This window comes from Buteo buteo, chromosome 12 (genome assembly GCF_964188355.1).
Source record: "Buteo buteo chromosome 12, bButBut1.hap1.1, whole genome shotgun sequence".
NCBI classification, from domain to species: domain Eukaryota; kingdom Metazoa; phylum Chordata; class Aves; order Accipitriformes; family Accipitridae; genus Buteo; species Buteo buteo.
This window is the reverse complement of record NC_134182.1, coordinates 35,086,831-35,112,944: the sequence shown is the minus strand read 5'-3', so window position 1 is coordinate 35,112,944 and position 26,114 is coordinate 35,086,831. Positions and strand designations below refer to the sequence as shown.

General features: G+C 42.3%; 1 protein-coding gene across 1 annotated transcript; it reads left to right on the top strand.

Moving 5' to 3' along the window:
- The first annotated feature begins 1,356 nt into the window (after positions 1-1,356).
- On the top strand, positions 1,357-24,798 carry C12H1orf198 (chromosome 12 C1orf198 homolog). Its single transcript, XM_075043312.1, has 4 exons — positions 1,357-1,799; positions 10,435-10,485; positions 19,826-20,377; positions 22,320-24,798. Exons 1-4 carry the CDS (start codon positions 1,452-1,454, stop codon positions 22,374-22,376), a joined length of 1,008 nt encoding a protein of 335 aa, XP_074899413.1. The 5' UTR covers positions 1,357-1,451; the 3' UTR covers positions 22,377-24,798.
- The last annotated feature ends 1,316 nt before the right edge of the window (positions 24,799-26,114 follow it).

Below are 26,114 nucleotides of genomic sequence, written 5' to 3'. Positions count from 1 at the left end.
GACTGAGGAGCTATCTGAAAGGGAGAAACAATGTGGTGGGCTGCCAGGCATGCTGAGGTTAGTAGTTTAGTTTGCCAATGAAATTTGCAGGTTATGGAGGTTTGGGTGTGTTAATAAAATGAGGCACAGAATAGCAAGTAGGGAGAACTCAACATCTGAAAGTACCTGAAAGGATTTTATTGAATACAGTTTCATCCTGAGTATTTTGTAATTTCCAAATACCGAGTTCCAAGTCTGGGTGATACAAGTTGTAACTAATGAAATTTGTTACGATCAGGTGGTTGTGGAAGAGGCATATGGAAACCCTTGCGTGTGCCAGGAAAGATGCTCTTAGTTAAGAATTTTGTAAAGATGTTACACATCAGTGATGGGCTGTCCTCTGCAATAGTGGTGTATGGGGGAGTTCTGGTGGACAACTTCAGCCACCTGTGGTCAATAAAGATGAGTTCAGACAGCAGCAGGCATGGAGAAGGGCTGCTAGAACCAGCAGGGTGCTGGAGTATGTTAGGAAAATAAGACTCTTAAGAGTTAAGGCTAAACAGAACCCTGCTCTTGACAGATAGCTGGTCATAATGCTGGCAACTTGATTTCAGAGAGTTGAACAGTTTGGCAACAAAACGTTCTTTTAAGATATTGGTGTTTGTGCTGCAATTATTCTTCACCAACTGCTTTCTACCCCCATTCTCGTAATTCATTGAACGTTTTGGAAGAAAGCATTCTTCCTCCTGTAGCACACCTAAGACTAAAAAACCCTGGTTATTTCAGCCTATAGGAAATCTCTTTTACCGATCTAACTAATGCCTGGTGCACTGCCTTGCTACGCCTGGGCTGCAACTTTTTTTATTTTGCCAAAATAACACAGAGGCTTTGGACCGACTTGCTGCTGAACCTGTCGCGTGGGACGGAATAGCCCATCCCAGGCCTGACGGCTCTTCTGCCAGGAGCTGCTGGACCTTCTGTCGAACGAGTAAGACTTATTTCGGAGTTGGGAAAGGCAGGTTCTTGGCTCCGGCGCTGCTCTCCTAGTGCTCCCGGCTGCGGCAGCGTGGGAATACTACTACTGCTCGCCGCCTCTGGAACGGAGAAGGGCGGGCGGGGGGCGAGCGCCTGGGACTCGGCTCCGGCTCGGCACGCCTGGGGCTGGCTCCGACCCGGTCAGCTCCACGTTACCGAAGCAAGGCTCGGGAGGCGGCCTCCCTCCCTCCCTCCCTCCCTCCTTCCCTGCGGCCGGCGCCGCGGGGGAGGCCGGCCGGGTCTGCCGCGGGCGTTGGGCGTGCGGGAGGCGGGGTGTGCGGGGCGGCGGCCGGCCTTTATAGGGAGCGAGGGGAGGCGGCGTTTGCCGGAGGGGAGCGGAGCAGGGAAAGGGAAGGGAGGGCGGAGGAGGCGGTTCCCGTTCCCGTTCCCATTCCCGCCGTGCGAGCGGGGCTGGCGGCGGCGGCGGCGGGGTGGCCATGGCCTCCATGGCGGCGGCGATCGCCGCCTCCCGCACGGCGGTGATGAACGGCAACCGGCCGCTGGACGAGCGGGAGCGCAAGCGGTTCAGCTACTTCTCCTCGCTGAGCCCCATGGCGCGTAAAATCATGGCGGAGAAGGAACGGATCCGCGAACGCTACGGGCCCGAGTGGGAGCGGCTGCCGCCCCGCCAGCAGGACGAGATCATCGACAAGTGCCTGGTGGAGCCGCACGTCCAGGCCCGCTACGCCGCGCACCGCGGGGCCGCCCGCCCCGCCGCGCCGCCCGCCTCCTACCCCAGCCTCCGCCTCAACACGGGCCAGAAGGTGGTGCGCTTCGGCGACGAGGTACCGTACCGCCGCCCCGGACGGGGGGACGGGGGGAAAAGGCGGCCGGGGGGCGAGCCGGCGGGGCCCGCCCCTCTCGCCTCAGCCGCCGCCGGGGCGCGGCGGTTGGGCTCGGCCGTGTGAGGGGGTGGGCGTCCGCCATGACGGGATCCGGGAGCCAGGGGAGCGCCGCGGGCCCGCCGCCGCCGCGGGTGGGGTGGCCGTAGCCCCGGTGTCACGGGTGGGTTCTTTGCCGCCGAGACCGGCGCTCGGCTGTGGAGAGGAGCGGGCCGTTCTGGTCACTAACAACGGGGAGGGTGCCGGGGGGTGGGTGTGTGGTGAGGTTTCCTTCTTTTCCCCCCTCCGTGACTCTGTGGGAGGGCGGGATGTTACACCGTAAGCGAGGGGACTTGGTCAGACGGTAAGAGCACCAAACCGGGAGTTGGCCTGAGAGAAGCAGAAGTAACTCTGAGGTGCATTTTGCAAAACGGAGACTTACAGAAGAGGCCGGTACCAGCTGCCCCCCCCCGAAAGCGGGGCATGGCCGTGGCTAGCTCTGGAAACAGCCCCTTGCTGAAAACGGGCCGTGGGGAATGTTTACACCCGGTTAAATCTCTTCCTTTTTGTTTCTAATTTTAGACACGGTTAAAAATACGACACTGAAAACATTCCAGCTCTTGGTATTTTTAACACCTAGGAAAAAAAAAAAATGCAGCCTGTTCCATGTCACATGCCAGGAAAAACACGGGTGTGGAAAGATAGATGGCAAAAAGTATGGATTTTGAAGCTTCCGAGAGCCATCTGTCTAATGGCAAAGAGTGGCAGCCTTTCTAGAAATCCACAGGTATAAGGGTACCCGGTCCGGAGCAGTGGGTCATGTTACCGAGCGTGATCCCTTGAAGAGGAAGGTCTAACAATGCTTGCAAAGACCTGGCGGTGCTCTTCAGATCCTGTATCTCTCTTATTCTGCATATGAGATTTCCTTTGTTTTGTTTTCTTTTACATCTTGGTATGATTACAGAGCCGCTATCTTTCGCTATGTTCATATAACATCTTAAAGTGACCTATTGTTGATTAACTTTAGTGGCTTCTACCAGAAAAAAATAATCTGCTTCTGCATTTGTAGTCATCAATCCGATTTAAAGAGAACAGGGCTGCTTTTAGTCTCTTCGCCAATATCCCTTGCAATGGGGTTTCTAAGAAGCGTTTGCAGCACATAGATGCTTGGCATCGTGGTTCCTGACCAGCTTTGTGCTGGAAGACTGCTGCCTGTGTTTCACCTGTCAGGAGGGTGTGATGATGTGTCCCGCACACATCGTATCTACAGTTAGAGAACATGCAGTCAAGCTCAGTTTTGTTTAGTCCGTGATACCAGAAATTCTAGGTAAATATTTGCTAGTAGTAGACCATAACTCCTGGTGAAAAAGAGGTATAGAAGGATGCAAGACAGCAAATTTGGTTGTGCAAGCAGTCTTTGAAAGGAAACCTAAACCTAAAGTTAGTTGTGAAAGGGTTTAAGTTAATGACTGTGGAAAGTAAGTATATTCAGCTTTCCTAGTCTCAGACAGCTCTGCAGTGCTTTCTGCTTTGAATTATGTGGATCTGGAAGGAAAGCAAGCAAGTTGTAGGTTTTTGTGCTACACTGTATGGAAGTAATCATTTCCTGCTTGACAAAACAGCTAGAGAGTCCATCTGAAATTTGGCAAGTTGTTTTTTTTTCCCTCTTTTTCCCCCAAAGTACAGCTATGATACAAATAGTGGTAGTGTTAGCGTTTGTGAAGCCATTAACCAAAGAAAGCATGGTTCATCAAACTACTTGATGCAAAATTTGTAATTTTGGAAGCATCTGTCTCAACTGACTTCCTCCTTGACTTCCAAGCTGGAGTTAATATATATTGTATTTCTGAAGAAAAGAGTTTCCACTCATTTTGGCATCCTCCGCTTCCATTTTAGTTCTTCTAACTGCACTATTGAGCCTTGGAGCCTTTCCTGGCTCCTCATCTGATAGCTTCCTCTCCCCCTGCTCCCTTGCTGGCATTCGACCTGATTCTTGGACATTTGCCCTGGCTCACTAATTGTTCCTCCTTGTCCTGCTGTTACAGAGCCACGGCATCTGGTCTCTTGCCATTTCGGTTCAACTTTCCAGGCTTGCAAATGCTTTGCCTATAGAGCTTTATTATCTTGCCCTCTTCTGGTGTGACAGCTTACTGAGCTGTACTACTGCCATCTTTCTAAGATGTAACTGCTGCACATACCGTGGTCACCCAGCCCTTGCTCAGGGCAATTAGATCGGTCCTGGCCGCTGTCCTTGTCTTGTGGTGGATGGTATCCTGAGGCAAGGAAATGGAGAGTAGTCTACATACCTCAGAATCACTTGTTGATGGTGTTGCAGCGCTTTCAGCGTGAGTGTGTTTGGGTCTGATGATGTTCTTGCTGACACCTGCTCCAAAAGCTTCATGTTTCCAGGCACAGCTCATCTTCCCTGTTAACTGATGTTGAAATCTGTAGTGATCTACCTGTGCTTGCTTAAGCATGGAAAGTTGATCTCTTTCACCTCATGTTCTTTGGAGGACTTGGGAGAAAGCAATACAAGGATGAATGCTGAAGATACTGATTTACCTATCCAGGACTCTCACCATTTCAGTCCCACTTTCATGCATGTGACCACTTCAATAAGGTGGTCCAGAGGATATATCTAGTGGTCTTGTACCTCTGAACAGTTGGTTCCCTCTTTCTCGCCCCCCACTATTTCCCATATATCTTTTTGTCCCGGTTTTGGCTGGGATAGAGTTAATTTTCTTTTTAGTAGCTGGTATAGTGTTATGTTTTGGGTTCGGTACCAGAAGAATGTTGATAACACACTGATGTTTTCAGTTGTTGCTAAGTAGCGTTTAGACTAAGTCAAGGATTTTTCAGCTTCTCCTGCCCAGCCAGCGATAAGGCTGGAGGGGCACAAGGAGTTGGGAGGGGACACAGCCAGGACAGCTGGCCCCAACTGGCCAAAGGGGTATTCCATACCATGGGATGTCATGTCCAGTATATAAACTGGGGGGAGTTGGCCTAGGGGAGGGATCGCTGCTCAGGAACTAACTGGTCATCAGTCAGTGAGTGGTAAGCAATTGCATTGTGCATCACTTGTTTTGTATATTCCAATCCTTTTATTAGTATTGTTGTTGTTATTATTATCATTATTATTCTCTTCCTCTCTGTTCTATTAAACTGTTCTTATCTCAACCCATGAGTTTTACCTTTTTCCTTCTGGTTCTCTCCCCCATCCCACTGGTGGGTGGTGGGGGAGTAAGTGAGCGGCTGAGTAGTGCTTAGTTGCTGGCTGGGGTTAAACCACAGCACTTACCTAACACCAAACTCATCTCCTGAACTTGTAGCCCAGGACTGTAAGTTCTCAAAGTATAAGCATCTCTTACATTTTAAAAAACAGCTTTCAGTATGTTGTCTGTGTGGGAAGGCTATGACAGAAAATAGATGTGCAGTAACAGAACCGTGGCATCCTGTAGCCATGATCCACTCATTTCGTAGTGCTAGAGCACTGCAGCACCACGTGTGACTCTTAGCAAAAGGCTAGAGTCAGCTGAGTGCCGCTGCTCCTTCTCTTCCATGATATTATCCTCATTGCGGCATTGCCCGTCTTTGAGTTAATAACTGAAGCTGGACGTCCACTGTGAATGCAGTTCCTAAAGAGGATTGGTGCCAGGACACCACAGCTGCTTTTTTAATCTCCCATCTTACTGTCAAAGAACCAAAGGTATTTTTAAAAGTCTCAAAAAGCTTGATGAAAGAAGTGGAAGTACAGAAATGCTAGACAGCATTTCACTCTCAAGCACAGAGTTGGGTTGGGTGGCACCCAGTTGACTTGGCATTTACCTGTGTGCACAGTGCTGTCATGGTGAGGATGCATGCAAATGCTAACACCAGCCCTTACGTGTTCACTGGTCTCACGTTAAGGCTTCCTAGTTGAATTGGACCCCAGGATACACCAGCTCAATAACCTTGATGGAGTTGCAGGCCTTGGTATTTTCTAACACCACCTCTTAGAGAGACCCAACATCTCTTGCTTCTCTATCTTGTTCTGTTTTATAGAGTCACATGCTCTAGGTCATGCGTATATTTTTCATCTCTTCCAGACTAATAGGGTCATTTAACACCTCATGAAAGAAGTTTTGTCCTGTTTGCTGAAGATTGACTTGCTATCATCGCCCATGGGCCCAGCACCAGACTATTTGCTTCACCATCATTTTCTGTGTCTAGACAGCCTAGGCCTTCTGGCTGGGGGCTTTTGGAGGCTGCAACCTCCAAGCAGAGCTTCCTCTTTCCCAACAAGCCTCCAATTGCTGGCATTTCTCCATTTATGTCTAGGGCTTGTAGTGGTAGAAATTAAGGTTAACTGAGCAGAGGAAAATCTGGAAATAAAATCTGGGATTGAATACAAATGTAATATAAATGGGCTATTTTAGAAATATGCCATAAATTATGATCCATCATGAGAGGAATAGGTGGAAAAACAGTAGTGTGTGGGAGGTATCACCCTTTGACCACTGTAGAGGTCAACTTGGTTAAGCTTCTGGTTTGATGTTAGTTGCTGCCACTGGATGCTCCCGGTATAGTTCAGTGAAAGATAGTTTAGATATTCAGTTTACAACAAGTTCTCACTCTTCTCTTAGTACTGTTCCTCTTTATCTACAAGTGTGTGACATACACATGGGTTTAAGGTCTGATTTTTCTTTTTTTTAAAGAGAGATTGAGTATTTGAGTGGTAGTCAGCAGCTCAAAGAATTGAACTTGAAATAACTAAACTTTTCATGGAAGAAAATGCCATGTGCTTTAGGAAGTGGTAAACATTTCATGTGGAGGGAAGACAGGTGAGAGAGTTCGGTTAGCTTCATTCATCATCTTTTAATAGGGAAGCTTGACTTACCTACCTGAAGGCAGATAGAGTATTTGTTTTGCTTAGCCTTAAGAACTTTGACACCAAGCCAAAGGATTGACCCTTTTATCTCCTACTTAAAAATGCTTTAAAGCAACAAATATTCAGTATAGCAGTGACTTTTATGTTGGGCCTGTTATAGACTTGTGCTTTTTAAAAAATAAAAAACGCAGTGCAGCTTTTGAGTGCAGTTAAACCCCAATAACCAGCAAGTCCTGTTCTGATAATGCTTCTAAGATGCATTTGTTGGTGGGTTTGTGACTGCCTGGTTATTGTCAGCTTCTCTGAGCAATGCTCGTGTCAGATATGCTGGCATGTTTCTACCAGTGTCTTCCATTTTGAAATTCAGATGCTGTTTTGCAACAAGCTGCCTACATATAGCAAATGTAGTTTGTGATTCTTTTTTATGTATTCTGCAGCTGGTTGTTGAAGTCAAGTGTATGACTGGATTTTTGCCTCTCTTTCTCTTGTCTTTTTTCAGCTATGAAATATGTTGCATGAGGCCCTGTTTCTTACAAATAGGTTCTTTAATGCTGGTGAACAAAAGTGTATTTATTTGCCTTCTTTCTGGAAGAAGGCTTTGTTGTGTGCTGAAAACAAAAGCTGATCAGATATGGATCTCTTCTAATCTGTGTTGATGACAGATAGCCTTGAAGCCTTTTTCTCTAGAATTTCCAATCATAATTTACTTTTGTGAATATTGAAATAGTTGATGCTTTTGCTCCCATTTTCTTAAAGCGTGTGAGAACTTGTTAATCCTACAGAAAGCAAACTTACTTCCCAGATTTTGTTGGTGATAAACATGAATCAGGCACATCAGACAGGAAACTGTTGAACCGTGTTGTTCTCCTGCTTCTCACTTTTTCTTCTGCATGTCCTCTGTGTGAGGACACAAGAGGTGGAGGCCGGAAACTTCCTTCCCTTCCCTGACAATGGACAGAACCTGACAACTGTCTCCTTCACCCTAGCTTCAAGTACATTCCAAATAACTACAGACACCGACTCCTTGAAGCTTTGTATCCTCAAACCATGTCTTATCCTATTTTATCCTTTGCTAGATCCTATGGATGATCTCTTGAATGTGGGCAAAGCTCCTCAGACTTAGTGGCTCTGAGGTGTGTTGGGCTGTGCAGCCTGAGATACAATGAGCCATCCTTTTAAGAAGAAAAATCGATGGTTGTTTTGTTTCAGGGAACTGTTCCAGCCTAACAAGTATCTACTACTTCCATCTTTTGAAATAATCTATGAAAGGCTTAGATTTTGTCTCTCACAAGAACTTCTTTAACAACCAGTACCAAAATACCATTAATTCATTTCAGGAGATTTTTGTCTGTCTAAGCTGGAGGTTGAGGCTACAAGTTGAGGTGCCAACAAGTGCAGTGGCAGTGGAGAAGATACTGGATTCTATGAAGGGGGAAGCTGACTTGCTCCGTCCTATAGGGAATGATGTATCCTGGTCCACGACAACCTCATACCTTCCCTCTGCCTTCCCTGTGCTGCTTTTCTATCCCTGCCTTTTGTCAGCAGGGCTTGTTTGCAGCTGCGGTGTCATCGCAGAGTTGAGGATGTGCAGCGAGTGTTGGGTAAAGAGGTGTCCCTCCCAGTGCTGTCTACACTTGCCTCAAATAACAGGAAAATAAAGAACTGGCTGTCTCAGATCCAGGACGAGGATGGTCTTGGCTTGCTCCCAAAATTAAAACTGGTCCACGGCTGGTTTGCATGTCCCGTAAATGGCAAGAAGTCAGAGTTTACTTTAAACTCCTTAGGTAAAACCCACTGACAGCTATGGCTATGTGTCTGGAGCTTTACGGTGCTGTGACAGCGTGTAGGAGTGTTACACTGTTTGCTGACCTTCATTTCTGTCCTTTACTGCTGTGGTTGAAGTCGAGTACTGATTTGTCCAGACCCCATGTGAACAGAAGGGTTACGGTCTTACCTTGTGTGTGAGACTCAGTCCCGTAGCTGGGGCTCTTCCGTCTCTCTTCCCTCCTGGACTGTGATTCCTGTCATGCGTGCTTCAGAAATGAAATGCCAACTCCACCAGTTTCAGAGGCAAAGGATACGGTCTTAAAATGATTTTGAAATAATTTGACACTTGTCTGCTGCAAGGCATCCCACCTAAGTGGTGTGGCATTCCCATGGGGTCAGCAGCACTCTGCAGTGCAAATACTGATAGAAGTTAGAACAGATACTAAAAAGCAGACTTGTACTCCTTTTGTTTTCCTTAAACATTAATAAATATGAATATCCATTTCCTGGAATGAGAGAACCCAGTATTACACTTGTGTTCTCGGCAAAAATTTCCTGTACCAAGTTTCCTTTTTGGCCAGAATGTGTGGTCCAGCAGAGCCCAGGCCTTTTCTTTCAGATGGTCTCTATCAGCCCAGTTCTTTTTAAGAGCATTGGGATTACCCTCATATATACACCACAAATACTTTGCTGCTAGAAACCCTGTGTTTCAGAGGTGAGTAATAGTTGGAGAATGACACATTTTCATGTTTAGGAGATGGTTTCAGATGCTTCTAATTGAGATTTCATAGCCCTTGGCCAGCAAAATCTGCCTAGGGAGAAATAAGAGATCAGGAGAAAGCTATCAGATGTCTGAGAAACTTATTTCTATAAAGGCAGAGGTCAGAAATAAGAAGAAAAAGGCAGTCATGGTAAGATGCGGAGTTCCTACATTAGCTTAAAGCATGGTCTAGTTCTGTTACCCTTTGAACAGCAGGAGTGTGAAACAAGCCTTGTCCTGTCCTCTCCTTCCCTGGCCTTTCTCCTCCCATCCGCCATTCCGACTCCTGTTCCTCCCCTGATGTACTGGGGTGTCCAAGCAGTGGTATACTCAGTGTGGAGGGTGCAACTCATTACCTCTACCAGCGTGAACATCCAATGTACAAATGAGACTCATCCACAACTAGGAATAGAAGTGTGATAATTTTGTTGCAAGTCTGGAACAAATGTGAGCAATGATTATTTATTTATTTATTTATTTATTTTCCACCCCTTCTTTTTTCGATGTGGGTCACGTGTATTTCTGGAGGGCATGCTGTGTATGAAAACGTTATTTAGACTTCCCAAATCAGGATTATTTTCAGAAAAATAGCTTCTTAAAAGAAGCTATTTCAGATTGGGATTTTATTCCAGACTTCGTGTGGTTCTTTCAACAGCATCGAATACTTATTTCAGACTGATCGTCATTGAAGTGGCATAATGATGTGTCTTGTCAGGGCTGGATCCAGCTGTGGCTTGGCCTGATGGATGCACAGCTGTTTCGCTGCCATGTGACTGCCTGGTTGCACATGTGCTCTTCGGTCCGTGGAGGGGAGGAAATGGGACTTTATTTCCCTAAGGCCCCTGCTCCTCTTGTTATTTCTGTCCCTGTGTGTTGCTCGTGGCTACCGAAGAAAATGCCTAGTAGAAAACTGGAAATACATTATTTAAACAAACAAACAAACAAAAGCTATTTTTAAAAGCTATTTTTAGAGAAACCATATCAAGAGGTTTAGACCAGGTTAAACCTTCATTTATATTGTAGGTTAAATTGGTATACTAGTTGATAATCTTGCCCCATCTCCAAGTAGTGCTCTCGCTTTTTAGCAAGTTCTGTGGTAGTGGTTGTTATGCTCCTAGCAGTGCAATGTAATGTCGTCTGTATGATGCTCCTGAGCAGGTAAAGCTGCTCATCTGATTTTTAGTCATTCTTGAATTTTATTTCAGGACATAACTTGGCAAGATGAACACTCGGCTCCGTTCTCCTGGGAAACGAAGGTAAATATGCAGCAATTTTATTTTTAATGTTGATTTGTCATTTTATACTGTTCCTTGTGCATTTATATTGTCTTCATTTTGAGACTTGATAGACTAATGTCACCTTTATTCTGTGAGAGCTGTGTAAAGTGACCATCCTGCAAATGAAGCGGGACTGGTGTGCTTCGATTTACGTCAACAGAAACACAACATGTACTTCATGAATGTTTTGCCTTCAAGTGCAGGCGTAAAACTGATTCATTATCAATTATTTGATTTTTCATTGTAAACTTTTTAAACAAATTTCCATGTTTAGCAAGACCGGTGTCTCAGATATTGTATAAACATAACTGCATTTCACTTTTCAAGTCAGGTGTAAAGTAGCTAGGAAATGGGGTGAGAGAGGTACAGATATCTAGGAACTTCACTGGATTCTTTCTTAAAGCCTGTCTTACCCTTCATCTTTTTGTTATGTACTAGAATGTAATGAAACTTATTAACCTGGGGCTATGCTAGAAGCATTGTGTTATTTCCTCTCCAAAAGGGAGCTCCTTCAAAAAATAATGTAGTTTTCTGTGGTGGGTTGGGGGTTTTTTGGTTGTTTTGTTTTGTTTTCTCCTTGCTTTATCTCTGGTATTTTGTTAAAGCATTATTTATGATGGGATTCTTATAAGGCTAACACAGAGCCAGAGTTCTCCATCTTTCTGAATGGAAATATAGTTGCACCATATTTGTGATGGGAAATCAGGTTTGGTGGTTCTTGTTGAAGAAAGTCTGGGAGCAAAAACACAGCTTGTTGCCTTTCTCAACTGGGTATGGTGGGCATGTTAGTTTAATCCCACATTTCAGACTTTGTGTTTTCTGGCTTTATCTGCCAGAGAAAGCTGCTTCTTCCCCGTTTCCTCCAATTTTTGCCCTTGAACTGTGTAGATAATCATGTATGAGCTTATGAATATAATCTTAGCCTAATGCAGAGTAATTATTTGGAAATGCCAGTGAACACAAAATTAATCCGGTTGACCCTAGGCTTGTTGTCAGCCTTCTCTGCTCAAGGTCACTGCCTGTAGCTAGCACCCCATCTGTGCTTTGCAGATGCTGATTAACCTATAACTTGATGTGACTCCTGGGTCCCTGCAGCATACAGTGCTGCAGTTTAAGAGAAACCATTGCCAGTCTTCACTGGCCTTAGAACTCCATTGTAAGCTGTGGTGGTTCAGGAGCCAGTGGAGGATTTCCTGCAGTGGAAGCCTGGTAGCTCAGACAATCCCTCCTGTCTTTCAGGGCCCTTAGAAGAAGCAGCCACTGGCTTTTAGTACAATACTAAAGAGGCTTTTAGAATGGGTGTACTTGGGTGAAGCTGTCAAAAAGAAAAATAGTGAGAAGAGTGTGGGCCTCGTTAACAATAAGGTGAAATAAATCATATGTTGGAGACAGTGGTGTTGTCTCTCCCCTACTTTCTGGTGCAAACCCTAAAACTCAGTTTTGGGAACGTGGCACCTCTAACTGTATTTCTAAGCTCTGTCTTGATAGGATTTTGTAAGTTTTAAATACTTGAACTTCCTGGAGATAGTGGTTTGTGTAATGTACCGACTAGTGATCCATGATGAGATGCATCTGCACTCAAATGGATTTTCTCTTTAACTGATAGTTGTCTTTTCTTTTAAATGCTTGTATGTCTAGTGAAGTGTTTTTTCAACCCAGCCTGTGGTTTATCCCTTGCTGATGAAGATTATTTTTAATGATCCTCCTGGTGTCTCAAAATGAGGGACTGCAATGGATAGATGCTCTAGTTTAATGCTTTTCTGTAATGAATGGAGGCTAACAGAATGATATGGGAACACTCTTGTAACTGCTGAAGAAAAGTGAGGTGGGGAGGAGGTTGCTTTAGAAATAATTGTCTCAGCTAATCAAGCTGTGCTTCCCTCTTTCTCCCACTCCCTCCTTGTTGACCAGAGAGAAAAGCTGTGCCTCAGCTGTAGGTTGAAAAGTTGCATGACCTTTTCCTTTAGCAAACGTCTAGAGAATCCATTTTGTCTGGCTTTACAGGGTGTGGGTTGGTTGATCTGTGTGGGTTCCTCCTTTTGTTTTTTCCTTGGTGCCTCATATTGTGTCAGTCTTTCAGCTAAATCCTTCAACTGCTGAGTCTTCGATTTCTAAAGGTGGAGATTTTGCTTTGTGCCTACTCTTTGATCTCTTCCCTAACCAGTACTTTAATAAGATAATATTGGAAGGCAATTTCTCCATGAGGTACTGGCTGAGGAACAAGTATCCTTGCCCAATTGGTCCAGCATGGGGAAACAGTGAAGAAACCGGAATGAGCTGTTTAATAAGGTTGACATGTTGTAATGCACGTTCGGTGTCTTGTGAGCCAGATCTGTTCCCACTGTTATTTCAAGCTGTCAGGCTCTTTCCATTCTATGAGCTCTACCCCACGATGGGTTATTCTTTCCATAATATTCTTTTCCCTGATGTCTCTTTAATGCAGAGGGTTTGGTTTGGGGTTTTTTGCATGTTATTGCCATGATGATGAAATTCCTTCATTCTTTTGCAGCTTTGCATGAATGTGCTCTGGCTTATCCAAGGAAGGGGATGTGGTGTTCACTTTCTGCTTTTGCAGAGAAGGAGAAAACAGAGATGTACATCAGTAAAACCAATAGGGTCTTTTTTTTCTTTGTTTTTTTCTCCTTTTTTTTTGACTTGGAGGTTAAGAAAAATAAAGCAGCAAAATCAGTATTTGTCTGTAACTAACCTCAGGAAAACTGAGAGAGTAGTGAGAAGAGGGGAGGGCATGTCTTCTGCAAGTTGGAGCCTCTCTCAGCTGTTAAAGTGATGCCAGTGGTGATTCCAGTTGATTAGGTATGGACAAATTTTTCTCATGATAGCTAGTGGAATGGATTCCCTAATTCCATGGCTGTCAAACTTACCCAGAGAATGGTGTACTAAATTGCTGTCATTTTGGGCAGAACATTGTTGAAGGGCTTGATAACTTCACTTCTGTCAAAAGTAAACTTTCTGCATTCTTATTTTAAACACAAATGTGAGATATGGCTCAAGTAGTTTATATCACAGCAAACACTTGCATGAATATCTCCACCATTTTTAGCTGTTTGTCTTACCTCTTTATTTTTAAACCCTCAAACAAGGCTAAGAAAGCAGAAATGCAATGTAAATTGCTGAGTTAGCTGTTAGGCAGCATTTAAAATACTAATTTTTTAGTAGAAAGCTGTAGCACTTCTCAGAAGGAAGACTACTCAGGAAGCAATGAGTTCTCATGGCACTGTGAATAAACTGACATTTTAAAACTAGAGATTGAATTGGAGGGAGTGATTTAGTTCATGGGTGGAGCCCCTCATGAACATAACACGTCTTGAAATGTGGGTTACATTTTTAACTGGGTCTAAAGCCAGGTTTATGAATTTAGGGCATTCTATTTATGGCTTCAGGTTTAAGTGAGATGAAAGCTGACGTTTTGGCTGAGTTTAGCCTTTGAGGTTTCTTGGTTTGTTTGAAGTAGAAATTCAGTGAAACTCAGCACGGACCCCAAGATATAAATGGAAAACAAGAATCATGCCTGGGTTTGGAAACAAAATTTCTCTGCAACTCTTCCTGAACTCAGAACTTTCTGGGTTTGGTGTGTTTTTTTAAAAGAAAATTAATTTAATAGTGGGCAGAAAATGTAATTTCAGTCTGCCACCTCAGGTGATACATTGAGTGCACAGAGCAGCATGGGAATAAGTTGGGATCTATTTCTAATTCATACTATTAACTAAAATAGGTTTTATTCCAAAGGCTTAAAGTTGACACATGCACATATAAAAATTTGTTGGTCTTGATACGGGTAGAATAGTTGCGAAGGCAGCTTTAGAGAGTCCTTTTTGTACTTATTTCTTTTTAACTCCTGGCTTTTTCCTCATTCAGCTCGCTTCTACTTTCAGCAGGCCCTCAGACATTGTTGAAAAGAGAAGCCTTCAAAGTGTGTTTAAAAATAAACAAACAAAAAAAAAGCAAAAAGAGAAAGTGTCGGTCTTCAGTCCTTTCCATGATCTGGTTGCTGCCTTTCTGTCTGAACTCTGTAATTATATTGCTACAGAAGTGATCTAATCCCAGCAATGATTTTGAAAGAAAAATTTGTTGCACTTAAAAAAAGTGGTTTGCAAACTGTTTCCTTTATCTAAAACTAGAAGACAGTCTTCAATATCCTTCTTTGTACAAGTCCTAGTTGGTTTTGTGTTGTGTTTTTTTTAAATAGGAAGAAAGTAGCAGAAAATAAATTTTTTTCCCTCCTTCTTTAGCAGCCTTATATTAGCGTTGTTTGTTACAAACTATACTTCAGTGTGATTATTTTTATCAAGCTGGCATAAATGGCAATGCTTCCTTGGAAGGAGAGAAGAGTGATGCCTGAGGTTTTGGGTTTTCACTTCCTTTTTTGATCTAGTCTACAGATGTTTAAAACACAGTGCTGCAAGACTACTGTTGACTATTAGTTCTTGAGGAAAAAAAACCAACAAACAACAACTTGTGGTCATGTTTTATGTTCTTTCATATGGGTCCAAATATCAAGCTGTGTTCAAGGTTTATTTTAATCTGCATGGCCAGATGTTCTCGGCTAAGGATTCAATTACCTACATCAATCTTTAGATAGTTGGTTTTGAGCATAAAACCGTGCACATACCAGATACTGTCAGTATGAGTTTGCTCAGGCTAACCAGTAACAGTGGCAAACTAAAATGCTGTTCTTATCACCAAAGAGTAGATCATGAAATTTCCTCCAAAGCTCCACGCTATGTATCTTTGGGGTTGTCTTTCTATATGGACTAAAATTACTTAGATTGTTTTTGAGTGCTTTGCTCTATTTTTGCCCTTGCAATTGGTCTCTGCTGACTAGGGATTTCTTCCTGACTCTGAAAAGATCCTGAAAACACCCACAGTGTGCACAGGAAACAAAGCAAAAACTGCAACTGCTTTGGGTCCCATATTTATTTTGGGTTTGTCCACGCAGCAAAGCAAAATCATCTTCTAAATCATTTTAAACTTGGCTTTCTTACCTCTGCATATATCAGGCTGTGTTTAAAACAAGTTGCTTTTGACAGTGTTTCTGCAGTCTTTGTCTCAACAATTTGGATTTTTCAGGCTGCCAAGCAAAACAATTTGTTTTGGCTGTGTTTGCTTGACTGTTTAGTAAAATACTACACATTCCTGATGAGTGAATAAGATGCTTAAAAAAAAGGGTCCTGGGTTCTTTGTGGTCATCTTGTTTTTAATATAGACTTACGAACTGAGACCTGATTTTATACAGTATTATTAAATCATTACATTCTTAGTGTGTGGTGCCTCTCTTTTAGAATACATTGTTTCCCTTGAGTATATACAGCCAGTATGACAATTTGGTGGATTATCCCTCCCTTGAGACTGAAGTTAGGTCTAAATTTTTTAATCCAATAAATAAAATTCCTGAATACCTTAATATGGTCTTTTTAAGGAAAGATGGACATGCAGCTTGCTAAAAACGGCAATTTTTAATATTACTTATATTTATTAGACAGAAAGATGATCCAAGACCTAGGCATCCTTTATTTTAACCCTTGCAGGGGTTTGGGACCAGAGGGATAAGACTGAAAAGAACACAGACTTCTAGGTTTGCTCTGCCTCAAAATAACTACTTGTGCGTGCTTTCACATGAACTCTCTCTCCCTGTCTCTCTATCAATGTATTGAGAATGACTTGCTCTTGCAGTATCTTTAAAATACTACTGCTGTTAATAGCTTTTATTTGAATTCTGATAACTTCTAGAAATTGCAGTTGAGACTGTACTAGCCTGTCTGCAAACTCTCGAGATTTTCTGGGCTGAACAGTTCCCAGAAATACAATTTGGACAAATGGTAGGAAAAAGAAAGTATTTTTATTTTATTCCATAGATGGGGAATTAAAGAACAGAAACTGCAGCTCATTCAAAGTCATACAAAATCTGTGAAAGCAGCTGGGGACTGAAACCCTATCTCTAGAATCCAAAACTGTGCCTAAATGACAATTCACTTTTGAGCATGAAATCTTACGCAGCGTTCAGTGTTTGCTTCCCCAAAGTGGCAGCTGGTAGAGTGCCACAAGTGCAGTTCTGCTGCTAAATTGTGAAGTGTGCAACTGCAGATCACAGCAGCTCTGCTTCAGCCCGAGGAAAGCGAACACACGGTATGGTCCTTTACGGAATAGCTGCTACTCTAAGTTTGATTGGGGCCAGGAGAGACGTGCATCAAGATATTCTCATGGCTGGCAAACCTAAAGGAAAAGGAAATGTTTTTGGGGGTAACTGTCTTACAAATGTCATTTCCTTCCCTCTCCTGCTGACCCAATCAATTGCCAGTTTGCAATCTGATGTAAAAAATGGAGAGCAGAACACTAATTAAACTCGCACTTCTAGTGTCTAGTGACTCATTAGAACATACAGTACTGCTCATGACTGAGATGTCAGCATGGTGTCTTTCACGCATGGGTCTTCTCCATCTCTACGTGAAATTGTCTCCCTACTTATACTGCTGCTCTGTTGTGGTGGGTTATTTTGGGGGGGAGGGTGTTTATAGTATTTTATTGCCAATTTTGTGACTTAAAATATTGCATATTAATAATTTTCTTTCATCAGCTACATTTCTTAGGGGTTCAGATGTCTTAAGTAGCCTTGAAAGTCAAATAGAAGCATTATGTATTTCAAGGAAAATAGAATAATTTGTGAGTGGTGTACAGAAGTTCTTGGCTTCTCAAGTTAAATGCTAGAAGCAGAATTATACATCTGACCTCTCGGGGCTGTATTTACATCATGCTGAGACGCAGTGCTTTCAAAACCTGTCAGGTTAGTCTTGTCATCTTTGCTTTCCTTGGGGGAGAAAGTAAAGTCCTGAAGAACTGTTTTTATTCAGATTATTCCGTGTCAGGTTATGAACTGTTTGATCTCCAAAGCATACCATGACACAAATATGCAATCTTAAATATCAGGTGGTCCTGTCTTCCAAAAGGGGAAGATACACCCCACGGTCTCTGCTTTAAAATGACAAAGAGGGCATCCTCTCCAGAACATGCATCTGTGAGCGGGTTGGAAAGGGTACAACTGCCTGGAGTTGTGCTGCAGTACCACACTCTTCTCTATACTAGAAGGGGTCTGCCACTTCCAAACCAGACCTCTGAGTTGATATTTAGACCCATATGAAAGAACATAAAACATGACCGTAGTTCCAACCAGTTCCAACCATCCAGTTCCAACCCCCCTGCCATGGGCAGGGACACCTTCCACTAGACCAGGTTGCTCCAAGCCCCATCCAGCCTGGCCTTGAACACTGCCAGGGATGGGGCAGCCACAGCCTCTCTGGGCAACCTGTTCCAGTGTCCCACCACACTCAGAGTAAAGAGTTTCTCCCTAATAATCTAATTTAAATCTGCCCTCTTTCAGTTTAAAACTGTTACCCTTGATCCCATCACTACACTCCCTGATAAAGAGTCCCTCCCCATCTTTCTTATAAGCCCCTTTTAAGTACTGGCAGGCTGCTCTAATCTCTCCTCAGTGCCTTCTCTTCTCCAGGCTGAACAACCCCAACTCTCAGCCTGTCCTCATAGGGGAGGTGCTCCATGCATAAACAAACTATAGATGCAAACTATGCATCCATAGTTTGTTTATGCAGAATTTATGTAAGGAAAAATCTCCTGCTCTTAACATCATTACTTTTGTTTTAAAAAATAAAAAAATGGAGCACTAAGGTTTTTCCTCTTAGTTTTTTGCAGACAGGGTGGGGTGTCGAGCTGTTTGGTAAGAGTTGCATGTATCCTTGCACTTGCCTTATTCCGGCTGAGCTATAATCACAGCTTGTTTATGTTCTGCATCTTTTGGTAACACAGTATATTCTTAATGAAAGCATGGAACTTGGTGCTTCCTTGCCTATAACCTTGGAAAAATATCTAATGTATCTAATTCTTTAGAAAGGTCAGATGTTAGTCCATGAATCAAATTATGTGTAGTCAGCTGCTGACTGTTTAAAAAAAATTGTTTTATAAATAATCAGTTGCTGAGTTAACATTTGTACTTTGATGAGAAGTTTCTGAATATTAACTACTAGGCGTGTGAGACCTGCTAGATCTAGAGTCCCTTTGAACTTAACACGCACAATAATGTAGGACTCGAGATCAAACACTTGTAGTGAAAATGATATGCAACTAGGACTTGTTTTAGACTCAAGCCCATAGATGCTATTGCAGTTTTATTCAGGAAAGGCCAGGTAGTGAAGTAGAATGGGGAAAATATCACAAATCTGTAATGAACTTCAAAAGTATCTATTAACTGTTTGTAGCAAAAGCTAGTATTTGAAATGTCCTCTGAATTTTTTCAAAACTAGTTAGGCCCATAATGACAATGGTGTCACTCTAACAGTAAATGCTATTTTAAATATTTTTTTTCATTGTTTGTTCCATTTTACAAGTGGAAGTCTAGACATTAGGTTGTTCTTTTCCAGTACATGCTATGGTGCTGTGCTCCTAAATACAGTAAAGCTTACGTGTTCCTCAGTGAAATAAGGCTTAACTTTAATGTCCAGCTAGTTGACAATCAAGATTGCTGAAGTGGTGGTAAGTAAAATGAACATTTTGAAGTACTCTTCACTTTTGGGTGGCTTTTGCAAGATCTGTATCATGCTTTAACTGTGGTCACTTGCTTCCTTGACCCAGTGTTACCTCTCAGAAATGAGTATGGCTATCTGCACTGCAAGGAAAAACAAAACAAGGCTCTGGAATAAGTGAAGAACTGGTCCTGCTGGAGTTGTTTCTCTTCCTTCAGAGGGGCATTAGAATTGTAAAAAACACTTGTCTACACATACCCATTACATCTAATCCTTTGTCTTGGAAGTAATGGAGTTGTAACATGTTGCCAACTATTTCAAAGACTATAATGGAAGATTACCTTTTAAACTGTGCTGTAAAGCTTTTTTGCTTTATATTTTCATGTAAAACATCTGGGTTTCAAAATGCATCCACAACTGGTCCAATGTTTTAGTGCCACTATGCTAATATTTTAGCACTGTGCATGCTATGCACTGCTATCTTGGATAGCACTGAGTAACTCGAATACGATTGCTTTCTCTGACTCCTCTGCAGCAGGTCTAGGACTCTTATGTTTGCTTAGAGTTCAGACTTTTAAAAATTATTATTTTTATGTGGCTACAAAGATAGACATTTATGGAGAAAATAAGTTAGCTTTGCTGTGGTGTTTACTGTCTGGGAGTTGCCTAGCTGTGGGCAAAGGTGTTATCTATATGCGTCAGGAACAGAAGTTCAAAACTGTGTCTTTGTGAAGGGCTTTGAAATACTGTTTTTCTTTAACCCTGAACAGAGTCAAATGGAGTTCAGCGTTGCATCTCTGTCCATACAAGAGCAAGGTGGTGCCCAGTTGCAAAATGAACAGAGGCAGCCTGTTAAAGCAGCACCTGGTGTCCAAGTCCCTAAATCTTCTCAGGCCAGTAAGACCCCTGGCTCTGATGGGTTGATAGCATCCAGAAAGGAAGAAGAGTCCTCCTTCTGGAAGATAAATGCAGAGCGCTCAAAGTTTGAAGGAGACAAGTCTGAGTTCCAGTCCCTGACCCCCAGCCAGATCAAGTCCATGGAGAAAGGAGAGAAAGCCCTTCCCTCTTTTTACAGACAAGAGTCTACTCCAAAGGAGGTGGCAAAAGCTGAGAAGCCCAGTGTAACTAAATCAGAGAAGTCTGTCGCCCCCAGCCTACCTTCTGTATCCCTTGAATGGGAGAAACCTCGACCCACTCAACTCCCTGTTAGTTCTCTAGATGACTTCTTTCTTCCTGACCCACCACAGGACCTGGCATCTTCTAGGACAAACAAGGAAGATACTGATGGTACTATACTTACAGATCCACAAATGCCTGGACAGGTAAGGACTGCTGTATTCGCTGTTCTTAGATTTAAAAACTGTATAGCACATTAAAATCTGACAAGGCTGCTCTGGAAGATTAGGGACTCCATAAAGCCTTAAGCCATAGCAAAGCTTGCTGGCTTTTTATCCTGCAAATTTAAAGTAGTCTATCTAACCAACATGTTAACTGAAATTGTTTGTTTCAGTCAAGTGTTTTTTAATGTAGTAAAGTGCATAGGATAAAGGCATCATTTAAATATAATACCAGAAACACTGACACCGTATCCAGTGGCTAACTGACAGCAAGCCACCTAACAGTTTGGGGTAATGAGCTTGTATAGCAAGTAAAAGAGTTGTTTTGGTTGGTTTTTTTTTTTCTTGAAACAGCAAAACACTCAATGGAAAAAAAGTTTTTTAACTTGGAAAGTAGATAAACTAGAGTCTAGGATACTTTTGTTGGTACACACAGCATAGCAGCGAATGGCGAACTAGTTTCTCAGCTGTTTTAAGTGGTAGCCAAAGGGCCACTTCCCAGTGCTTCGTCCCAGGCAGCTGGGCTGCTTTCAAATGTGTTTTCTCTTGAAGTCCAAAATGGAAATGGAATGAGCTTCCAGAATTAGCCTTCTCAATGTTGGTTGTTTGTTTTTTTTTAATAAAAAAACCCCAAACAACCCAACAACAAAAAATAACCTTAAGCAGCTCAATAGCCAATTGAAGCTATTTAGAAAGCTGATGCTGATCTGTGAGAAAAGAAAGAGAACAACAGGACATGACATGGTGAGCGAAAGAAAAGGAAGAGGTCTGAAGCCTGAAAACTGTGAAGTAGAAGAGTGATTCTTCAAACAGAGCTGTGCAGTTCTGTTTGGAATCTGTAGCATCACTCTGGCATAAGCCTAACATATTACTGTACACCTTAAGCATGTCACATAGCTTTTTCTCTACCATATTTTCCCAACAGTGATGGTTTAAATTCCAAACAAGATGATGTAAGGTCAGAAAAATGCAGGATGAGGTAAATAGTTGCAAAAGAAGGAAGTGGCAGCACTTAGGACAGAACACTACTTAAGCCACTTCAGTATTTGGAGCCCTATGTTTAGTTATTTTTTTTCTGAAGCTAAGATATAATGCTTTTTGAGCTGTTTTGCTACTATAAAGGACCATGGTAGTCCTTTATATTTAATTAAAGGCTTTATCATGTTTTCCTACAAATGGTTTATTACAGTTTTAATTCCTTTGTGAATGTTTTCTAGCGAACTGAAATAGTTTGAAAGGCCTGATTTTTTTCTGTGGAGAAACAATCCTCCCATGTCAAATTGTGAACAGAGTAGCAGAGAAGATAGTATGACAGAATTTTGTTTCCTCTTTTCTGGATTATCTTCCCTATTGTGAGGAAGAGAGCCATGCTCTAGAAAGAGAATCCAGAAACTCAGCTGTGTCCCTTGAATAGTCTTCCCGAACACTAAAATCACCATAAATGTCATGGCTAAAAGTGCAACACTGCAGGAGTGAGCATGTTCTTGATAGCCCAGTAAATAGCTTGTCAACAAAGTTTAAACTGTGTAGTTTTCTGGAAAAAACTGGCTGTCATTGCAATAGGGAATCCATTGAATTAGTGATGCTTACATTCTGTTTGTTTCATTCTCTGCAGTACCCACTCTAGTCTAAAAATTGATCTTCATGAATTTTTCCATGGTGAAAAAAAAATAACATGTTGCCTGCAGATCACTACAAGAGTTTCATTTTTTTTTTATCTGGAATTGCTTTTTTGGTCGTTGTGAGTATTTTCCCATTCTAGCATTTTCTGGTGTAGGTTCTTGGGTATCATAGAGCAAGGTGAAGAACTTGAAATATTGGCAGACAACATTTTAAACTTTCTTTTGTAGGCAGGCAGTCAAGTACTGAGTTTGTAATACCATAATTAGCAACCACATCTTACTACTTTTTTTTTTTTCCCTTGCAGACTAGTACAAGCAATGTTATCTTGAAGACTGGCTTTGATTTTCTAGACAACTGGTAAAAGATACTTAAAAATAGATCAAATCAATTTTGGGGAAGGAGTGGAATATCTTTCTCCTTGTATGTTAATTTACTAGCATTTGTGTCTTTTTCTAGAAGTAACTTTCAAACTCTTAAATGTTGCCTTTGTATAAACTTTTGTAATACCATATGCGTTTTTGGTTTTTAAACAGTGATAGAAGTGTGGTTTCATTTGGATATTTTTTTAATATCTGTTAAAATTTTTAGTAGCTACTGTATTGAGAGGATGGGAGAAGTTACCATACACATGTTAAAGAAAAAGAAATCAGAGTCTCCATATCCTGGAAATGGAACCTACAGGACCAGATTTCTGTTTTCAGTCAAAACCTTGCTAGCATGGCTTGTAAGAAATAGCATTGCACAATGGTTCCAAATGAGCAAATAATTCCATACTTCAGATAACTAGCAAAAACAGTATGAAAAATAAGCATACAGAAGAACTGCATTGATTTCTATATTTCATTTAGTTTGAAAGTAACTTTTTTACCACTTATTTGAAAATACTTTTCTTTTGAAGAGGGCAAAGGCATTGCCAAAATGATGGATCCAAAGAAGCACTGTGTGTGTACCCTACAGATCTGCTAAAATAACATAAGAGTGTTAGAAAAATGACTCGGGGAAATGACAGGTGTTTCTGATCTTTGGATTAAAGGCTTGGGGGTGGGTGGAGGGGAATGGGACACCACCTAATAAACGGGAGAAACTGTCTTCAGGGAACACAAGCCTGATGATTTACTTCACTGCCTCCTTACTAGAGCATAACTCTTCATAATAGTAGTGCTGGAAGTACAGCACTGGGAATTGCTGGAGTGTAGATTACCTTTGTGTCAGGAAACCACTATGTTTATGGGAGGTCATAGCAGTATAAGGCTTCTTTGTTTTTTAAGCAGCTTATCGTCTCAAGGACTCATCAACTTTGGTGCTTTTTCCTCCTTGTGGGTACATTCTCTTCAGCATTCAACATCTGGGTTACAGTTGTTCCCGAGGTGCAGAGAGGCATCTCAAGGTGGCCCTCAGCAGACTTGCCTCCAGTTCTGCTTTCGAATTACCTTTGTTTGGTGTTTAAAATGTAGAGAACAAGACTAGCTGTCATTTGAATCTGTCGTCTCTGAAATGCAGCATGATTTACACACTGACTCTCACTGTGTTTACCTCACCTTGAAGCCTTAATTCCCCCTACGCACAGCCAGTGACTGGTCTGCTCCAATGCCAAAGGTTTGACCTTTCCCTTTACCTCAGCAATAGTCCCATAGCATTTGTTTGGGGTAGAAGGCAAAACGCAGGGCTCTAATGGGTCTAATGGGTCCCAGCCAAGGCTATAAGAAGGTCACCATCTCCTAGACCATAATTGTGCTAGGCTTCTCATGGATTAGCACTTGACATTTGGTTCAGTGCCAGGGGCAGTTAAATGTGCAGAATTGGATGCTTCAGGATTTTCTTCTGCCTGTTACAGGAAGAGTTTGAGATGTCCTGGAAGAATCCTTGCCTCTAATTGGTGTGCTGCTTGCTCTGAACAAGCAGAGGATGCTGATGGAGCATTAAAACTTACTTGCTGATCAAGGAAAGTGCTTTAAGCTACACCCCCCCACCCCCACCCCCCAAAAATAGAGCCACCAAGCCCAAAAACTCCAGTTTTTCTAGTGTTTTCTTATAAGGTTTCTTAGCTAAAGGGGAAGATTGCCACAGAGTATAAGGCATTGCATAGCCTTATTTATAGACTTCTGAAAGCTTCTTTACATGCTTCCTGAGAGGTACAAACTCCTGTAATTCGTGGATATTATCTCTGCATTCAGCAGTTCGGAAAACACTTGTTTCTACCAGCATGGACTTTACTGCTGGTTTTTTCTTAGCTGACCCTTTTTAGCATTTGCTACAAGCATCCAGCATTAATATAGCTTAGAACAACTTTAGCACAAATTCTTTAGGTGTATAGTTAGTATTGACTTGCACCTTCTTTTCAAAGCTGACAAATGTTAACCCTGGGGTTTATGGTTACCAGTAAATCTAATTTTCTGTACATTCAGCTGCTGAAAAGTTATAAATCCAACGTGAAGATGCGCATTCTAATGTTACTTTGATATGGGGAGATCTGAAAGCCAAGTCTCCTGCTGTTGAGGAGTGTAATTTTAAACCTCTGCTAAATACCTTAAAGCTTCTTAGGGAAGAACCTGGGCTGCCTATCTCTTCCATCGGCTAACTTGACCCTAATACACATTGGGACCAGCTGGTAGAACATGCTGCAGAACTTTTTACTTATCCTGGTAGGTTTTTCCTGTGCTTTGACAAGAGTTGATGCTCCTTCTTTTCTTTAATATGTTTTTATTAAACATTCTTACAAAAAAATTGTACTTGGTCACATTTTATATTAACAATGTTTTAATAAAGTCACTTTAAATAGAACATTCAAGGCATTTGTGCTGCTTTGTGTATTGTCCTTTATACTCTGCTTTTCTCAGTGCCACTGGAGTTGTTTGGGGCATCTTGAATTTGCCTGAGAGGCAGCCAAAAGTGATCTGGTCTAGAATTTAGAAACTGAATTTTTCAGATAAAAAAAAAAATCAATACACTGCAGCTGGTTTTCAAGCTTTTAAGTGAGGCTGTTTGGGGAAGTGTCTTTGCTTTATCGTTTTATCTGACAGCCGGAGACAGGATGAGATTTGGGACTTTTTTTAAAGACTAAAATCTATTTGTACTTCACTCTGACTTACACCTAAGGCGCACGCTGCGCGCGCACACACACACACACAACCCCAATATCTTCAGGTAATCCAAAGCAGTATCTGGATCAATATTGCAGGAGCAATTTGAAAACTGTATGTTGTGGATTAACCCCAGCTGGCAGCTAAACACCATGCAGCCGCTCGCTGGCTTCCCCCAAGCAGGCTGGAGGAGAGAATTGGAAGAGTAAAAATGCAAAAACTCATGGGTTGAGATAAAGACAGTTTAATAGGTAAAGCAAAAACCACACGCGCAAGCAAAGCAAAATAATGAATTCTTTCACCACTTCCCATCAGCAGGCTCACTGTACTTAGTGCAGATGACCAGATCTGGCAATGACAAACTTTCAGGCAGTTTTCCTGTCAGTTGACAGTTGCATATGAGTTTTAAAAGCATGTCACAGAAAGGAAGGTGCTGGCAGAGGCCGCTGGGGAATCTCTCTTTCTGCCTTTTGTCTTATGCAGCAAGTTCTCAAAGTGTGAGAGAATCAAACGTGCAGCTACGAGGGTAGTTTTTCTTCTGCGTGCCCACATCCACTTCTTCCAGAAGTGTATTTTGAAAAACAACTCAATTCGGTTTATACTTCAGCTGAATTTCTACCAACAACTAAAAAGGCATTTGAAGAAGAATTTGGGTTGGAGAGATGCAGCAGCCAGTTAAGGGGTGGTATTCCAACTATATTTAGGATCTGGCCTACACATAGTTTGTTTCAGTCTTGTTAAAGCTCCATCTTAACCTTTAAAGGTCCTCTCTAATAAAGGCAAATCCACAGCGTCTGGGCGCTGTCTCGGCATGTGGAGTCCGCAGGTCTCATGACCGACTGAAGATTCGTAAAGGCAGAGTCAAAAACACGCTGCAGCTGCCTGCCAAAGGATAGCGATCAATTTATTTATTGGTGACTTCAGTCATAGTTGCTGAGGTTCAGACAGCACGGAGCTGTCTTCGAGGTCATGGCTGTGGGTGCTGGAGCAGCACCCAGCAGGCAGCGTCCTGGTGATTG